Source organism: Gopherus flavomarginatus, chromosome 24 (genome assembly GCF_025201925.1).
Source record: "Gopherus flavomarginatus isolate rGopFla2 chromosome 24, rGopFla2.mat.asm, whole genome shotgun sequence".
In the NCBI taxonomy this organism is placed as follows: domain Eukaryota; kingdom Metazoa; phylum Chordata; order Testudines; family Testudinidae; genus Gopherus; species Gopherus flavomarginatus.
In genome coordinates, this window is record NC_066640.1 from 16,254,505 (window position 1) to 16,271,491 (window position 16,987).

The 16,987-nt window shown below is 45.0% G+C and overlaps 2 protein-coding genes across 3 annotated transcripts in view; one reads left to right on the forward strand and one right to left on the reverse strand.

Annotated features, from left to right (window-relative positions):
* The window catches only part of CPAMD8 (C3 and PZP like alpha-2-macroglobulin domain containing 8), a 153,704-nt gene extending 146,265 nt beyond the window's left edge, over positions 1–7,439 (forward strand). For both annotated transcript variants that reach the window (XM_050933995.1, XM_050933996.1), the window contains 2 exons: positions 6,435–6,597; positions 6,915–7,439. In XM_050933995.1, the coding sequence (XP_050789952.1) occupies positions 6,435–6,597; position 6,915 (164 nt within the window). In that variant the 3' untranslated portion in view covers positions 6,916–7,439. The remainder of the gene's footprint in view (positions 1–6,434; positions 6,598–6,914) is intronic.
* A 3,139-nt stretch (positions 7,440–10,578) lies between these two features.
* Positions 10,579–15,700, reverse strand: F2RL3 (F2R like thrombin or trypsin receptor 3). Its single transcript, XM_050934018.1, has 2 exons — positions 15,405–15,700; positions 10,579–14,039 (listed from the first exon to the last, which is right to left on the reverse strand). Exons 1-2 carry the CDS (start codon positions 15,493–15,495, stop codon positions 12,961–12,963), a joined length of 1,170 nt encoding a protein of 389 aa, XP_050789975.1. The 5' UTR covers positions 15,496–15,700; the 3' UTR covers positions 10,579–12,960.
* Positions 15,701–16,987: the final 1,287 nt, after the last annotated feature.

The following is a 16,987-nucleotide window of genomic DNA, read 5'->3' on the forward strand; positions in this document are numbered from 1 at the left end:
GATTCTCCATAAGAGTAAGTGAGATGGATGCTTGTGTTTTTCTAAGGTGTGTAAATCTAGTCTGCTCTGTATCTTTCTTCCAATTGCATCTGAATCCTTTAAAACATTCACACAAGGAAAAACCACTGAATCATATTCTATTTAATGGCAAAGAAAAACAACTATGTTAATGGAGAGTTAAGGTTCCTTGATGGTATGTTATTGCCTTGCAGAATACTGAGTTGAGCAAAATTCAGACTTCTGAAAACCAAGAAATGCCCCAATATGCCCCATTAACACATACCTTTACTCTGATAACCCCACAGTTGCTGAAAGGTACAAGTTCTTCATCTCCTTTCACAGCTCATTTACTCTCACCCACAAGACACCATCTACTGAAGGACAAAAAAGGCGGGTGGGAACATAGCCCCTGCTACCTACCTTTTTTCTGGTCCCTTGGAGCTGGCAGTAGCCAGTGGGAATTATTTGCACTCCATGTGCAGTCAGTGTGTTAGTCATACCTACACTAAATAGTGGAGGCAGTGGTTGGGTCTCCTTGGTTTATTTATTTGGCATATGCAAGCCAATCAAGCCAAGCCCAGCATTCTTATCAGCAGTATGAAAGGCACGAAGATCTCTAGGAAGTTGAGTCATTTTGCAGTCCTCAACAATGTGTGTCATGGTTTGGGCTGCCCACATTGACACAGTGGACTGTGTTGAAAACTCCACCAAAATTCTGCCGCAGCACAAATTCAATTTCTGGTACAAAACTGGTTCGGAATCATTGTCTGGAACTTGTTTGATAGGTTGACCGAGTGTTGTGGTAATCCTCGAATTCTGTCTGCTCATTGGATCATCCATTTCTTCAGACTGCAGACAAGCTGCAACTGGTTACTTTCGGGAGATGCGTCATTAATGCTAATACATTGTCCTTCATCTTGTTGGTAAAGGTGTGTCTGTGATATGAGGACATGTGGATTACTTTGAGGCATGTAACAGAGCTGTGATTTATGATATGACGAGATATGTTTTGGACTCTGATGCATGTGAGCAGAAGGAAGAGCTGCATGTGTATCTTCGGGATCCAGTATTCTTCATTTCATTGCAGAATTGTCTATGTTATATAATTAGCAGGGGAAGGGGTTTTATTACAAAGAGTATTGTCAGTAGTGAGCTGCGGTGTGAGAGCATTATAAACATTTGTTATGTGCATGAACTCCAGGTAATATGAGTGTAGTTGGTGTCGGGTGAAACTGTACTAAATAGTGCAGGCAGTAGTTAACTCTGCTTGGTAAAGGTGTGTTTGTGAGATCTGTGGACTACTTTGAGGTGTGTGACAGAGCTATGACTGTGATGAGAGGAGATCTATGTTTTGCATCTTCTTGTATGTGAATAAGGGAAGAAATACTTGTGCACCTTCAAGATGCAGTATGCATCATTTCTTTGCAAAATTTTGTAGAGTATGTCAGTAGCAGGGCACAAGGCTTTTATTACAAAGGATACTGTCAGCAGTGAGGTGAAATATAAAAGGACTCTTATGCTTTAATTATGAGTAAGTGAAAGTGTAGGTTGATATGTTATCCTGTGAGTAAATGTAACAGAGTTGTAAAAGCCTGTGAAGTGGTTCATAAATTGTACCTGTGTGGCATTCTTTCTGGTGAATTGGCCATGTGTGTGAGTGTAAACCAGGATGTGGACCCCCTGAATCTTATAGTCACATTAACCTTTCATACTATGTGCTGTGTACATATTGAGACATTGCTTGAAGGGTGCACCAGGAAGGTGGCATAGGCAACCTTTTTTGTTTTGTTTTTTGTTTTTCCTTTTTATCCTTTAGTAGTGTTACGTTGTAAAAGAAGATGAAGAGCTTGTACATTTCAGCAACTGTTGGGTTAGTAAAGGTATATGTGTCTACAGGGCAAATTTGGATTACTAATGTTACCCCATGCCACAGTGAGACACACCAAATTTCAAAGTAATCCAAGTAATCATTTAGATTTTAGAGCACTTACAAGAGTTGAGATTTAAAACATCAGATGGTGGGAAACCCTCCAGCTGTTTTTCTGCATTGGTGTATGCAGACTGTAAAAAATGTATATTTTCTTAAATATCATTCTCAATTTGGGTCCCCCAGAGTTTTAGTGAGTGTCTTGCTTTACCTTGGGTAAAACCTGGTGGATTTTGATCCACATCAGTGCAATAGTTTGGCCTCTAACTCAGAGGCAGTGCTACCTCATTAGGGCCCTAAGCAGGAATATTTTTGGGACCCCTCACCACAACACATCATAAAAAGCAAATATGCGGCCCCCTTGAGCTGCTTGGGGCCCTAAGAAATTGCTTGGTTTGCTTATGCCTAGTGCTGGCTCTGTTCTAACTCTCCACAAAAAAATCAACCTAGAAACTTTTTTGAAAAATGGCTATATTTTGGGTACTTATATCTCTGCAACTCCTAGATCTAGTGACTCCTAGTTTGGGTCACTAGTCATACTCTGCAATCTCCTGAGACAAACCAATTCTAAAAGGATCTAAGCATGTTGATTTTTGGAGGACTTAGAAAGGTTGACCTTTAAACAAAAGTTATGACACAACCTTAACTATAGTGACATTGCTGTGTCACTATACTATTGACAAAGGTACTGCTGGCCACATGGTCTGTAGACTAAAGCAAAAGTGGTGGTCTGTTATGCCAGGTGTCTGATTTATTTGAATGTCTAAAATGTGCATCTCTCTGCTCACCATAGGCACAGGTACATTAAAACACAAACATTTGCTTCTGACTGTGTCACAGGATCTCCAGGTGCCTTGGTTATTCCAATAAGAAGCAGGAAGCTCCTGGAAAGCAGATGCTTCTCTGCACTGAGCTGTCATGGCAGAGCGAACGTTTTAAAATAAAACAAGCTAAATCCTGCTTCAGGAAAAGCAAATAGCATGTGACTCTAAATAATCCACTGGGCTCATCTTAGGTCAGCCAACCAACCACGCGTTAACGGACTCAAAGTTCAACAAGTGAATGAATCCCTCCTTATCCCCCCCTGCAGCCCCCAGTCCCATTTGGGCTCATTGGTTTGTTAGTGATGAAGCATGTGATTGGTTTAAGTCGGCTCAGGTGCTGTGGGGCTCTAGTGCAAGTTCAGATGATCCATGTCTAAATCTGTGATTTCCTAAAGGGATTTAAAACTCCAGGAGCCAAATCAAGCTTCAGGTGGGTAGGGGAGAATGGACTCAGTACAGACTTAATCACCAGGAAGTGCCATTTTATTGCAGAGCTTCGTGGTGTTTATATTATCTGCAGTCCTTATGCATTTGCTGTATCGCTTGTGCAGACTCCATTTGGCCCTGAGTGATAATTTCACTGTTAGCATTTGACTGTGTTACCACAGCGATAGAAACAATGTGACCCAATTCCCTGTCAGCTTATTCGCTGGGGAACTTGGAAATGTACTTGGGCTCACTCTGGCAAAGGTACTCACAGGAGTACAGTCCCATTCACATCAGTGGAATTCCTGATGTGGTAACAGCTGCTTACATGAGTATGATCATCCCCTCAGTAAACCCATCAGCTGCACTACCCCAGCAAATGTGTGGTCTTGAGAAGCCAGAGAATGAGTTCCTGTGCATCACCAGATCCTGTCTTGTGTAGTAACTGTCCCAAGCCATGGAGCTGATGCTAGTGATGTGATAGGACCAAGGTTGTTGTTCTGCTATGTTTTAGAAAAGAAATGTGTTTGCAGACTGGCACATATGAATAGATGGATCATCCCTGCCTCACAGATATTTTCTCTTATGTTGGAGAAAATTGCAAGAATTGTCTGGGTTAGGCATTAGGAAATGACATTCACACTTGAATCACCTTACTTCCCTCAGGGAACTGCTGACAAATTGGACAGTAGGAAGAAAATCTAAATGAACAGCATGGATCCACCAAGACCCGCCTAACCTTCCATGCTCCATTAGTGTGTCCTGTCCCTCAGCTCCCTGCCATATACTCTTTTATTTTAAAATGTAATCTCTTTGCAGCAGGGTCGTTGTTGCAAACCTGGCTGTAAGTACCTAGCATCCATTTCTGGCTGACTGGTTTTTCTACGTTGCTTGTCACATTGATGTAAGTAACAAGGGTAGTTCTGTGAGTCCCAGGGGTCCCCTGCCTCTGCAGCTCTGACCCTCCTTCTGCTGGACCTGGGCTGTCTGTGGCTGCTTCCAAAGCCCACTGATGCCGCTATAAAACCTCCCAGCCCCAGGTGATGAAGACACTGCCTCCCAGCCAGCTCCAGAGTTCAGGAATGAAGTCCACTCCCCATGGAGCCACACCATGACAGCAGCTGGCTGGAACATTCTTTGCAGGAGCACTAACTGGTTAGGATTGATTGGGTTGGCCAAGGGCCATTTTTTACTTTCATCCCATCAGTGTGCAGCAAAAATTGGCTGAGGCACAAACATTTGGAGATGGGGGAGCAGTTTGTGTGTAACAGGAAACATTGGCCTTTCATCTTTGCTTTGAATTGAATGTTGCATTCCTAGGAGGAGTGAGTACTGTGATCTTAATTCCATCTCTGGTGAACAGCACTCATCTATTCATAGAACGATCTCATGATCTGGCAGGTTCTCCTATGGAGGAGGCCAAGAAAGAGTGAGCATGGAGACTGATTCTCCTTTCAGGGAAGTGGTCCCTTGCCTTTGGGCTGAGCATGCTGCTGGGAGGGTGTGGAAGGTGGTAGGAAAAGGCCTTCAAGATTGTTATTTCTGGAGTACAAACATTTTTCAGAGGCCTTGGAGAGGGTTCCCATTAAATAAAACAAAATATTACGTTGAGACTCTCCCTCCCTGCACAAGTGGAATAAAATGAGCAGTTTGCTTGGGTTTGTATTGGAGTAGTCACATGAGTGAAGCCAGTAGGGAGGCTAAGCAACTCGGTCCAGACTGCAGCAGAAAGGAGCAGCTCTGGAAATAAGGACATGTTATATCCTGGGATTTTTTCAGTTGTCTGCCTCAGCAGTGCTCTTACCCTCTGGACACCTTGCAGGTCACCCAGATTAGATAATGATAGCCTGCTCTGTATGGGAAACGTGCTGAGTGACCTTTCCCAAACGAGAGTCTGCTATCTAGGATAGGGTAGAGGGAACATCCCAGTCCCATTCCTGAAGGTTCCATCCCTTTCTTATCCTTTGGTAGCTCTTCTGTAGCTTGTCAGTCAGCTGAAATAGAGAGTCTTACCCTAGCTACACATGCCCCACTCCAGCTAGTTACTAGGTCAATGGGACAGTCCTGAGGGAGGGATGAGCTCCAGCAGCACTACCTGCTACGATCAATCCAAAATCTGTGATCTGATTGGTTTATGGATCTGGATTGCCTGTCAGCCAATCTCCGTAGGAACTTGAACAAAGTGTATTGCTCTAACACTGACTGTAAGCTGACTTAGTACTTGTTTTTATTGGTAATGATACTTAAAACTGTAACTTTCATCTAATAATCTCGAAGCATCTTACACAGCTGGGTCAGTATTCTTCTCCACATTTTACCAGTGCAGAAACTGAGGCACAGAGAGGGGGAAGTGACCTGCTCAGAATCACACGAATAGTCAGTAGGAGAGCTGGCTACAGAACCATGGGACCCTGAGTCCCATTCCTTGGTCCTAACCAATAGATCAGGCCATATCTCTACTTAATTTTATAATAGTTTTCAGAAGATAAAACTCCCTGATTCAGCCATTGAAGCTTCTGCCATTGCCCCATACATGTGAGAAGATGCTGGGTCAAATCTCGTTTATTGAATTGTGTGGAGATTGCACCTTTCTCCTCCTCTTTTCCCTATGATGGAGCAGTATCTTCAGTCTGGAGGCCTGGGAACTGCAGGGAGCAGAGATGTATCTGAAACAAGAACTTTCAACTTCAAAAAAATTTGTAATTAAGTAACTTGAAATGAACTTTTTAAAACAAACACCTGCTTCTTTCTGCAGGATCTGCATGCCCTCACAGAATGAGCACCCTACACACAATGTGTGTATGCCATCTCATCCTCATCCCACCCCAGCCTACACACAGCCAACAATAAACACAAATAGCTTTAGTGTTTTTTTTAAATTAAAAAGCAGTTTTTCCAAGCTTTCTTTATTTTCCCCAATATCCAAATCTCAAAGGAGGAAATATAGAAAATCCTGATGCAGTGCAGTTCTACTGTTTGTAGTCTGGGATTGAACCATTTAATGGCCTGTGTGCTGTAACATAGGCCCAGATGTGTGCAGGGCTGTCAGCATACACTTACCCCTCTGCTGGTGAGAGATATGTGTTCGGCTCCCCTGACTGACCAACATGCTTCCTCTCATGTCTTACCCCACTCCCCCGCATTATCCATCATATTCTGCTGAGAAGCAGAAGAGCTGTCTGTAGCAGGCTCCCTTTGGCTAAAGCATATCCTGCAAGAGTGTCCGTCTGAGGCTCTTCTTATTTCCTTTCAACCAGAGGAAGGCCCTGCGCTCCAGTCAGACCTGTCCTACTACTCTTATGAGTACGACCCTTATGCTTCTGAAGCTGACATCTTTGAGGTTGCAGCAGAGCTGACAACAGCAAGCAGCACACTGAGAGAAGTGGACAAGATTCAGGAAGTGGTGACTACAGTAGAATGGTGAGAGAGAGATGTGAGGGGGAGGTTCTGTTTTTTTAATCAAGTTCTGATATCGTATAACATGACTGTGGGTCTAGAGTGAGTGTGAATAATGCAGATGCAGCATACTGATAATCACTCTGCTAATTGCCTTGGCCGGGGACCAGCTGCAGGTCAGCCTAGTGTTGGGATGGCAGCTGGGACCTGCATGCCTGGAAGTGTCAGTTCCTAACATAAATTGTAAATTCAAAAGGACTTTTTAAGCTTGTCCCTGCCTAGCCCCACCACTGCTGCAGAGTTGGAAATGACTTCTCTTCATTATATGCTCTCTTCAACAGAAATAAATAATTTAAAATAAAAAGAAGAGGCTCAGAATCCACTCCTGTACGAGTTTGTTCCTACAGATGACCTGCTGCAGAACAGAAACCAAATGATGACTACTTCCTGATACCCTCAGAATTGTAGGCTTTGCCTCCTCATGGGGGGCAGGAGCTCCAACGGGGTGCTCAGCATTATTTTTCTATCAATTTTCCTGCCTTTTGTGCATCACCTTAGGAGTTATTTCAAGGATGGGAGACCAATGTGCTGCCCCAGTGTAGGCGAGGAGAACGGGCTGGAATTCAAACCCTTAGACCACTTCAAAGTACGTTACAAGGATCCTGCAACACCATTTCCGAGCTACGCTGAGTCCAGACCTCTGTGCTCAGCTGAGTTGCTGTTTGAGGAGAGATGGCTGAGGAGTTTTCTTTAAAAATAATAAGAGCCGTGTATTTTAGCTCAGTATGCCACAGCAAAGGTTTAACTTCCCCAGCCCACCACCCCCCTGCCACCCACTGCACCAGCGGCATATTACCCTGCAGAAAGGAAAGTTCATTGTTCATCAGACTTGATGGGGGGCATTCTCCAAAAGAAGTGAAATCGTCTGTGAACTCCACAGGAGTTAAAAGCCTAACAGTCCAGGACATGGCCGCAGACTCTGCCTGGGAAGAATGCCCACAATAGAGGTGATTAGGATCAAGTTGCTGAACTCCATTCATGCTGGAATAAGTACTACCAAATGCAGCCTGCAGCTTTCTAGCCTTTGCCCTCTGATTACTCTCTCCTTATAACTTCAGCATGAGAATAAGAGAGACCTATGGCCATGGTGTTCCCAGTGCTTGCCTAATTTCACCGGCCATTTCTACTCTCCTTCCACGAGGATCCCAGTGCAATGGATGTTCTTGATGTAGATTTCTGTGCACAGTCTGTATGGCCCTTGGGCTGCTGGGCAGATGCAGACCCCTCCTCTTTGCCATAGAGTTTTGGCTCCTGTCTTCTAAACTGCCCTAAGCAATGACAGCTGGGATCTAAGCAATGCATTTTGCAGTGAAATGAAGAGCAAAAGCTGTCAGTTTCCAAAGTGCAGGAGCAGAGACATTTTGGGTCTCTCTTCCTGCTTTGAAGGAGTTTTGTGCATCCACCTGTTGCAGAATAGTCTTAAGTGTTTCCTCTCCCCACTTCCATCCTCCCTGCAGCACAAAGTGGGGTGTCAATCCACATGGAGAGTGTTTGTTCATTAAAGGAAACAAGAAAAAGCCCAATTCAGTTCACTTTTAGGGCTTGTGTACAGAGGGAAATTGGCCAGAATGGCTACTGTGAAATAGCTTCCTTTGTGGACACTCTGTTCCAGAATAATTTGGGCACTTTGAGTGCACTGATTATTCCAGACTAAAGTGATTTTATTTTGGAATAGTGTCCATGCAGGGAGCTATTCCATAAAAGCTATTCTGGCCAATTTCCCCATGTAATCAAGCCCTGAATTCCATTTTTCAAGTACTGGTTCCGGCCAGAGTGCTGAGCAAGAGAAAGATTCCTTAGCTGTGGTGGCTCCTAAATTGCCGGTGTCAGTCTCTTAGGCTGGAGTTGAGTAGTTGCTTCAGCCTTCCCAAATATATGTGATATGGTGGAAGACCTGAGCTTACAGCTCAGTTCCTGAAATGCCCATAAGTTCCAGACTATCTCTGCTGGCTAGTTTTCAAATCCCTCCTTCCCCTGCTGATCTGAACTCTTTTCTCTCAGTATCCTAACATGACCTGCCCGTGTGTATGTCCTGCTTCTCAATAGAGATTTTAATGTGTGTGAATGGATCACATCCTAACTCTGCTCCACAGCACAGCAGAAGCGCCAGCTGCTCTATTCCTGCCTAGCAGGTAAACAAATGCCTTCAAACTAAATTCCATCTCTGTGTTGGCACTGCCTGCAGCAAGCAATTGGCCTGGCAAGCACTGGCTATTGTGTACACATGGCAGCATAAGTCAATATTTATTCCCTGAGTTAATAACAGGCCTAGTGCAAGCTACAGTGAGAGGCATTTTCTTCGTTTAAAAACATCAGGACTCCACAATACAACCCTACTGTTTGCTGGCACCAGCCTCAACTCTCAGTAAGGCCTGAAGGCTTGAAGAGTGAGACATGAACTGTCACCTTAATAACATGGCTGTGATCCAGCTTCTTGGCCCTCCACCCCTTGTGCTTGGGCAAGGCTCCATGTGACTGGGGCCAGGCTCCTTGGCCTCCTGTAGCTGGGAGCTCTGATCCTCATGCCTGGCTGCAAGGTCCCCAGCCTTTTTCTCTCTCCCTTTGCTTCCTGACTTGTCAGTGTCATTGTCTCATTAGATTAAGTGTTTTATGTATTGTTTGTTTGTTTGTTTGTTTTAGTTGATTAATTATAATTATATGCTGATTAATCCCACCCAGATGATGTGCTGCCCCTGCTGGGCACCTTCTTTGGGCAGGCAGAGCTGGTGTGGCCCCAGCACACAAGAGGGTAGAGATGGATGAATTCCCCCAAGCTTTGGCCAAGTACAGAGCAAGCTCCCATCACTTCCCTGGTTCTGTTAACTGTAAAGTAGCAGTTTAGTATTCAAAAAAGCCTCTCTGCTATTACCCAGAGCAGGAGGGTGGGATCTGCTGGCACTGCCCTTACCCACTGTCCATTACTACTGTGCCCATCACTAGAGGAGCTCTGGGTGTGGCCAGCACCTTGACCGTCATCCAGCAGGAAAGTGAACATTATCTCAGTTTTATCACTGGAGAACAAGCACAAAGAAGTTGGGACTCCCTGAAAGTCGGTGGCAGAGCTGGGATTAAAATTCAGGTCTCTTGCTTGCAAGTTCCCTTCTCTAACTAGCAGCCAGGGCTGCTTCCTGTATTCCAGATATTGTGCTAGGGTTCACCATTCCTTGGTACCCTTAAGGCTAGAGAGCTCTTCTAGGTTAGTAGAGACCCTATGCATCGTCTTCTGTCCAGAACACTTCTTGTGTCCTTGGCACCTGCCATCCATTTGCTTTTTCCACCCCAAGGGTAGAACTTCCTTTGATCCTGAGGACATGCTGCCAACGCTGTAATCTGTCTCCCCCACAGCCAACTTCTTGCGGCAGTTAAACAGGCTGTTTATTTAAGGAACCAAGGAAAGAAACATACAAATACAGAAAAGCAGCTGCTACTTCTACACCCCCCCCCCCCCCAGCAATGATGAGGCAGGAAGGCCTTATACTCACAGGTAGGTGCTGCTGGGAGTAATTTTATGATTGGAGTCCATGTTTGCCCCAGTTGAAGGCCCAGCTATTGTGCACACTTGCATTCTCCCTTTCCCAGACTCACTGTCCCCATTTTCTGTTATCCTAATACTCTTATCAAGGCAAATTAAATTCTTGTCTTTCCCTCCCTCATCAAAGAGTGTTCCAGTACATGTTCCATCTGGGAACATGTCTCCTGTAAGCCACCGAGCCCAGGGTAGGGGCTTCACACTCTTCATTCACAGGCTTATACCCAGTGTCAACTCTGTGGCTTCTCGGTCACACACCTGTCTCTGAGAGGGCTAAGAGGACAGAGCACTGAGGGTCCACACCATCTGCATTGTCAGGATCAACTCCTCAATGCTATTTGGGGGAGAAGAGAGAGATTTTTAGCCCAGCAAAAAAACAGGGTGGGTGGCTGAGAATGAAAGAGGGCAGACAAGCAGTGGGGTTTCCTTTGGGCTTTGGGATTTTTGGCAATTTGGAACCATTTCTCTCATGCTTAGAGACAGTCTTCTCCTTTCCTCTGACAATGATTCAACATGAAGGGGAGAGAAACTCCAGTGAGTCTGTGAGATACAGAAGCACCTGTTTATACCAAGGTATTTTGCTAATTAGACTTGATAGCTCTCTCTAGTTATTGGTGATTTTGCTTGTAATCCCTCCATTGAAATTAGTATTTATATCTGTAACGGTACATGAATATTATCAGGAGCAATCATTACCGTGGTATTTATTTTAAAGCAACAATTATTTTGTTCTTTCTTGTCCACACATTCCTCCTTCCCCCTTCTTGATCAGCTTCAACAGACAACAAATATAAAAAGATTCAACCAACTTAAAAATTAAGTTGAAAAGAACAGCACTTGCTTTGCTGACATTGATTCTTTAATGCGCCATAATCTGGGTTTCATTATTGTGAGTAGATTGTCAATTTAAAAATACATCTGTCAACATAATGTTAAAAAAAACCCTTCTGCTCAGTTTTGTTTTCTCATGTGTGCTATTTCTGGTGGAGTGACGATGGCCCTGGTTCTTGGCCTAACTCCATCATATCTCTCCTGCGTTCAGCAGCTGGTATTTTCTCAGCATTCAGAGTATTGCACCTATAGGAAATAGGCTGTAGTTTTTCAACAAGAATATTTTTTAAAAAACCCACAAAACCCAGCTTTGTGAACATTTTTGTTTTCTTCGCACAAATGTTAGTATGAATCCAGAAAAGGGGTTGTTTTAGACACTGATGAATATTTTATTAAAAACTGATTTCTAAAACAATTCTGTCTTCCTCTCCTCTCTACTAACATCTGCCTCATAATACTACAGGGGGAGCATACTGCAGGGCTGTGGCTCTAAGCTTTCTCTAACCTACTAGTTATATTGTTGCACAGCACTGAGAGGGCAACAGTAATACACAAATCAGCAGAATCAAAGTATTAACAGTTCTAAGGAGTTTCTGGTGTCCCATCCATTTCTGCTTCATTGTTTGTTTGCTAGGAAGTACCTTCAATTTTGTTTTGAGAGATACAGTGGCTGTAACTTGTCACATTTGCAACACATTCCTGAATCCAGCTGCAGGCATGGTCAGCTATTTTAGTGGGTGTGGTGGGGAGGTTGGGTCTCAACAGAGGTTACACAAAAGTGTGAGATTCCAGCGTAGGAGTTTTCAATGCTTCATTAATATCCTGTCTTGAAGAGACATGAAAATCCTTTTTCCTGGGCACAAGCCTGGCTCCCTTCATAACAGAGGCTCCCTTCATAAGAGAGGCAGTTCACTTCAAAGAAATAACGAGTGCTGAACAGCAGAGCATTTTGCGTAAAGGGAATGGGTGGATATTGTTTGTACATTTCTTACCAGCAATGGGCTGAGGATTTGCGAAGAAGAATGTCAGAGAAGCTGACATTTCACCTCATTCACATAGAATAATTAGCACGAAACAATGCATCTCACATGAGGATCTCACTGCGTTTTACAAACATTCATTAATTTAGCCTTATAAGTATCCTTTCCGTTTTACAGCTAGGGATACTGAGGTGCAAGGAGAGTAAATTACTTATTCGAGGGCATAGAGCATATCAGTGGAAGAGAGAGAGGATGGAATAGAATCCAGGAGTCCTGACTCCCACTTTCTCTCTCACTCTATAAACTCTAAAACTCTTTCTCTACTTCCCCTAAATTTACTTCTTTTTGCTGAAATAGGGATAAAATTGACCTTGCTAGGAACAGGAGACTCTGGCATTTCCAAGAATGAGGGTTTACCAAGTCAGGTAAGAAGATTCTAACTGCCTGCGTATGGACACATGGTGTGTGCAGAGCAACTACCTGACACGCCAGCCAAATGGCTCTGTGCACAAGACGTGTGGGCTCAGAGGCTGAGACTAGTGTGTGGATAGCTGTAAGTTGCCCTCCCCTGTCAGTTTGCTCAGGCAGGTTTTAATATTGGGCAAATGCATTCCCAAGCTTCCACTTTTCCCTCAAATGCTCTAGGTTCCTTCCCCCAGCAAGCTCTGCTATTATATGGAGAGTCGACTATACAGCCTACCTGTAACACCCAGTGAGCATAGTAAGGGGGCAGAGCAGCTGTATGGGAAGTCATATGTGCTGTCCCTGTTACAGGCTAGTATTCATACAGTGGTCACCATCAAAATTTGGGCTCCAGGCCTCTTAGGAGTTCGTAAGGCCCTGATGAATTCAGTCTTAAGAATCTGTCTCCTTCACCTCCCTGCCTGCATTAGCTTCCTACCTAGACGATACCTCAGAGCTCTAATCTGTGTCTGAACCTCAGCCCTGGAGTGAGCAGATCTCATGGGAATGAAGGGTGCCAGCACCTCACACCAGGGACAGTGAGTGGGAGCTCTTCTGAGGGAGAGTCTCTTTAGAGGTTTTCAGCGATGGGATGGTTCGCTTGCTGTGGCTGAAAATTCTCCGCCTCACCTTGTCTCTGAAGTCCTCAGAGACATAGTAGTATACGAAGGGGTCAACACAGCTGTTGAAGCTGCTGAGGGCCAGGCTCACCATGTAGCTGATGTACAAGTCCCCATAGAGCTTGGAGCAGTTGCTGGAATAGTGAACAAGGAGAAGGATGTTGCTGGGTGTGTAGAACACCACGACTGTGAGCAGCACAAGGACCGTGAGCTTCATGGCATATGTGTACCTCTCTCCACTGCCCAGCAGGATCCACAGCACCGAGCAGTGGCTAAACAGCATCACCACTAAGGGGACAAGGAAGCCGCAGACAATCAAGCACACAAAGTAGTAGTAGTAGTACTCAGCATCCTCATGCCTGGGGAGAACATCATGACAGAGAGTGATGTTTGTCTTATCCAGGGGGTAGGACTGCTGCAAGAGGGTCAAGGGCAAGGTGAAGATGGCAGTGATGAGCCAGACACTGAGGCAGGTGCAGGCGGCAAAGCCTGGGCTGCGAAAGGAGCGGGAGAAGAAAGGGTGCACTGCAGCCAAGTACCGGTCAACACTGATGCACATGAGCAGTAGCACAGAACAGTACATGTTCCCATAGAAGAAGGCAGTGGTGAGGCGGCACAGGCCCTCCCCAAAGGGCCAATGGTTCCCCAGGAAGTAATAGGAGATCTTAAAAGGTAGCACCAGCACCAGGAGCAGGTCAGCTGCAGCCAGGTTCATCAGGAAGATAGTGGAGGTCAGCTTCTCAATCCTAGTTGCTAGAACCCAGAGGGCCAGCCCATTGGCTGGCAGCCCCACCAGGAACACGGCAGTGTAGAGCCAGGGGATGAGCCACACTGTCACTGCACTGCTCAGCTGAGAGCGGGAGTCCTCATGGATGGACAGGTAGGTGATGTTGCCACGAGTCACCTTCTCTCCTGGGATGGCCCGGGGACACAGTGTGTTTGCTGATGTAACCACTTGCTCGTTGGTGCTGTTCTGGGAGTAATCTAGTGGTACAAACATAGTCTGTTACTTCATGCAGGGCCCAGTGTGCTTGTACTTTGTAAGCAGGGCTGGTGACAAGGTTCCTGCCCCAGTGCTCCCATGGGTTTGCATTCTAACAAGACAGTGTGCCCACCACAGGGTGTGGGGGCTTGGAAGCAGCATGGATATTATTCATTGCAAATACTCCATTGTCTGGTTCTGTAATTAGCTGGAACCCCTTAGTAAAACAAAACAAACCCCAACTGGCAAGTCTCCCTATTTCAGGGCTGAACATGATGGTCTAAGGCTTAGAGGAGGTTCTGATGAAGTTTGCCCAGCTACTTCACAGCAGGACAACCATGCTAATGCTAAGGTGAGCTCTGGGGTTGTGGGGAGGGAGTTTAGTATAATGAATTCCAATCAGAAGAATTTAAGGTCTGTGGCTGTCATGTGACCTACCATAGGCAGAAAATGTAATTGGTGCGCAAATTAACTAAACAGCAGAAGCAAAAATGCAAAGGACCACTTCAAAAAGCAGATAATTTTATCTCATTTTGAGAAAGTTCTAGTTCCTTCCAGCAGCTCCTGTGCCTTCTCTCTAGGGCCCAGTTACTTTGATCAGCCATTGTCACAAGTCCAAGGACCCACACAATTCCTTGGAGTCATGCTGTTTCTCACAGCTCATGATACTTCTGCACTGCTGCTCATGTCTAGCTATTGGTTACCTGGGGACTGAGCACCACAGAGCACTGGGATCTGCCACTCAGGGGATACAGGTGACACAGATTGAGTCAGCCAGAAGTAATTCCATCGATGGCAAATTCCAGCAGTCCATATTGGGCTCTTTGTCAAAGGCAGAGATGTGTCTCTCCCAGTTGTTGATCTTTGATTTGTGCTCAGAATCCTGACCTCACCTCTATGAAATCAAATCAGTTCCCAGTGGCAGCTGATGGTACTCTGTGCCACTGAACAGCTTTGGCTGGGGTCCAATACCAGGTTGTGAGCTTCTTGCACCGAGGCTGATGTCCATACAGCACGCAGCCTCTGCAGAGCTATTCCTGAACCTATGCCATGAGCAGTACTGCCCCCACATTAAACAGCGGGGTCAGAAGAAGAACAAGGGGCAGGAGCTGCTCCTCAGACAAGGCTAAAGCTCCACAACTGCCTTTTGGGTTTCTCCAGTTTCTCTCTTGTTCCCCCTGACTATAATTCCTCCCCACTTTTCCCTCCTTCAGCAAAAACCTTAGCATGTTTGCCCATCACTGCTGCTTTTGTCCTTTGCCTTCACAGAAAGTGCTTGCTTGGGAGCCACAGAAAGATGCCAGGGAGCAAAGGGAGTCCCCTTACTGTGCAGTAAGATTTTCACCCCAAGATGCCCACTCACTCACCATCATAGTCCGGACTTGCCAAGCAGAGTCCCCAGAGACTACACCACAGTACAAGCCTGTATGCCAGAAATGCACACCAGGAGATCTCCATGCTGTGAAGGGAGCCTGTGAGGTGCTGCTCTGTTCAGAGCTGCCTGGGGAAGGCAGTATTAATAGCCCTGACTATTAATTTCCTGTTCCCAGCCCTTAACTCACGGAAACACTAGGCTGGGGCTCCACTGACTCTTCCTGCAGAAAAAAGAACAAAGGATATTGAGAGCTGCCAAAACACTCCATCTGGGTCAGGCCTGTGACGGTTCTTGGGTTCCCAAGACTGAGAGTCACATTGTTACCCCCTTCCACCAGCTTGTGCTTAGCTGGATGTCAGTTCCTTAACACCACCTGTCTGTTAGCCACTCAAGCACACACTCCTAGACTATGCCAGCCCTTACTTTGCCTTGCAGGTTAACAATGGGTCTGCCCTTTGTCTAGCCCCTTATCCACTGAACACTACAGAGATACCAGTTCTGCTGTTTCTAAAGGAACAGTACACACCAACTTGTAAAACTCAGCTCTGTACCAGCACTTTGGTTAACATTGCAGCATGAAGCTATATTTACTGTGAAAACAAGAATGTTTATTATCAAAGTCAAGAGATTCAGGTTATAGAGACTAAGGATATTGGAAACAAATGGTTACATTTAAAATAAAATCATAACATTTTCTAGAGACTAAACCTAAGAAACAGGTTAATCTCTTGTCTAAAGAAGTTTTATCTCACCCAAAGTTTTCGTCTGGGTTGGCTGAGATCCCATTTCCATTAATGTAATTGTGCTGTCTGTTTACCTCCTACCTGTAGGATGAGAGGAGGGCCTCTTCTTTGCCTTCTACATATTCCTCCCCAAAGTTCATTGTCTTTGCACACAGCCAGGATAACTACACTTGGCTTGTTTTTTCCTGTGTGCTGCCTCCCTGTTGACGTCACATCTCTTTGTTGATTTGATACATAAATAGGCATTCATTGTGTTAGTTTACAGTGCTTAACTTACATTCTATCAAAGAGACAGATGCATAAACATCTCTTGTGTGACAGAAATATGTTTTATACTTTGGCTGGTGGCTGATACCTTGATGCATATTTTTAGTATATATACATAACTTCTTATGTTGGATGTATTTATATCTTTTACAATGAAATTACTAACCAATGTGATCCTTCCCCTTTCGTTTGAGACCTCACATGACATTCTTTGGTAAACTAGAATGTACACACCAGGCTCATCAGATTCCTGTAACTGCCTTGCCAGATGGCATTAAGGGGTTCTTGGATCACAGCCCATGTCTGTGTCCAATGGTCTGTCTCATTGTGCTGTGTAGTCTAAGCACAGAGTCATTTCTGATGTCAGCAAAAGGATACAGACAGACTCATGGCTGGAGATTTCCAGCTCTTAGTACTGCAGGGCCCTCTCTCATTGTCAAGGCTAAATCCTGGTTCAAATTACTCTACTCTAATTTGGGCCTGCTCCAGAATATTCCTGGAAGTGACAAGTATGGCCACCTCAGAGTCAGTTCAGAATATAAACCGGATCAGATATCTCAACAGC

Excerpts from the sequence above, each read along its gene's own strand:
- F2RL3 (XM_050934018.1), bottom strand. The coding sequence starts at position 15,495 with ATGGAGATCTCCTGGTGTGCATTTCTGGCATACAGGCTTGTACTGTGG. Across the intron at positions 14,040-15,404 it reads GGCAAGTCCGGACTATGATG|ATTACTCCCAGAACAGCACC; the intron begins GTGAGTGAGTGG and ends TTGTACCACTAG.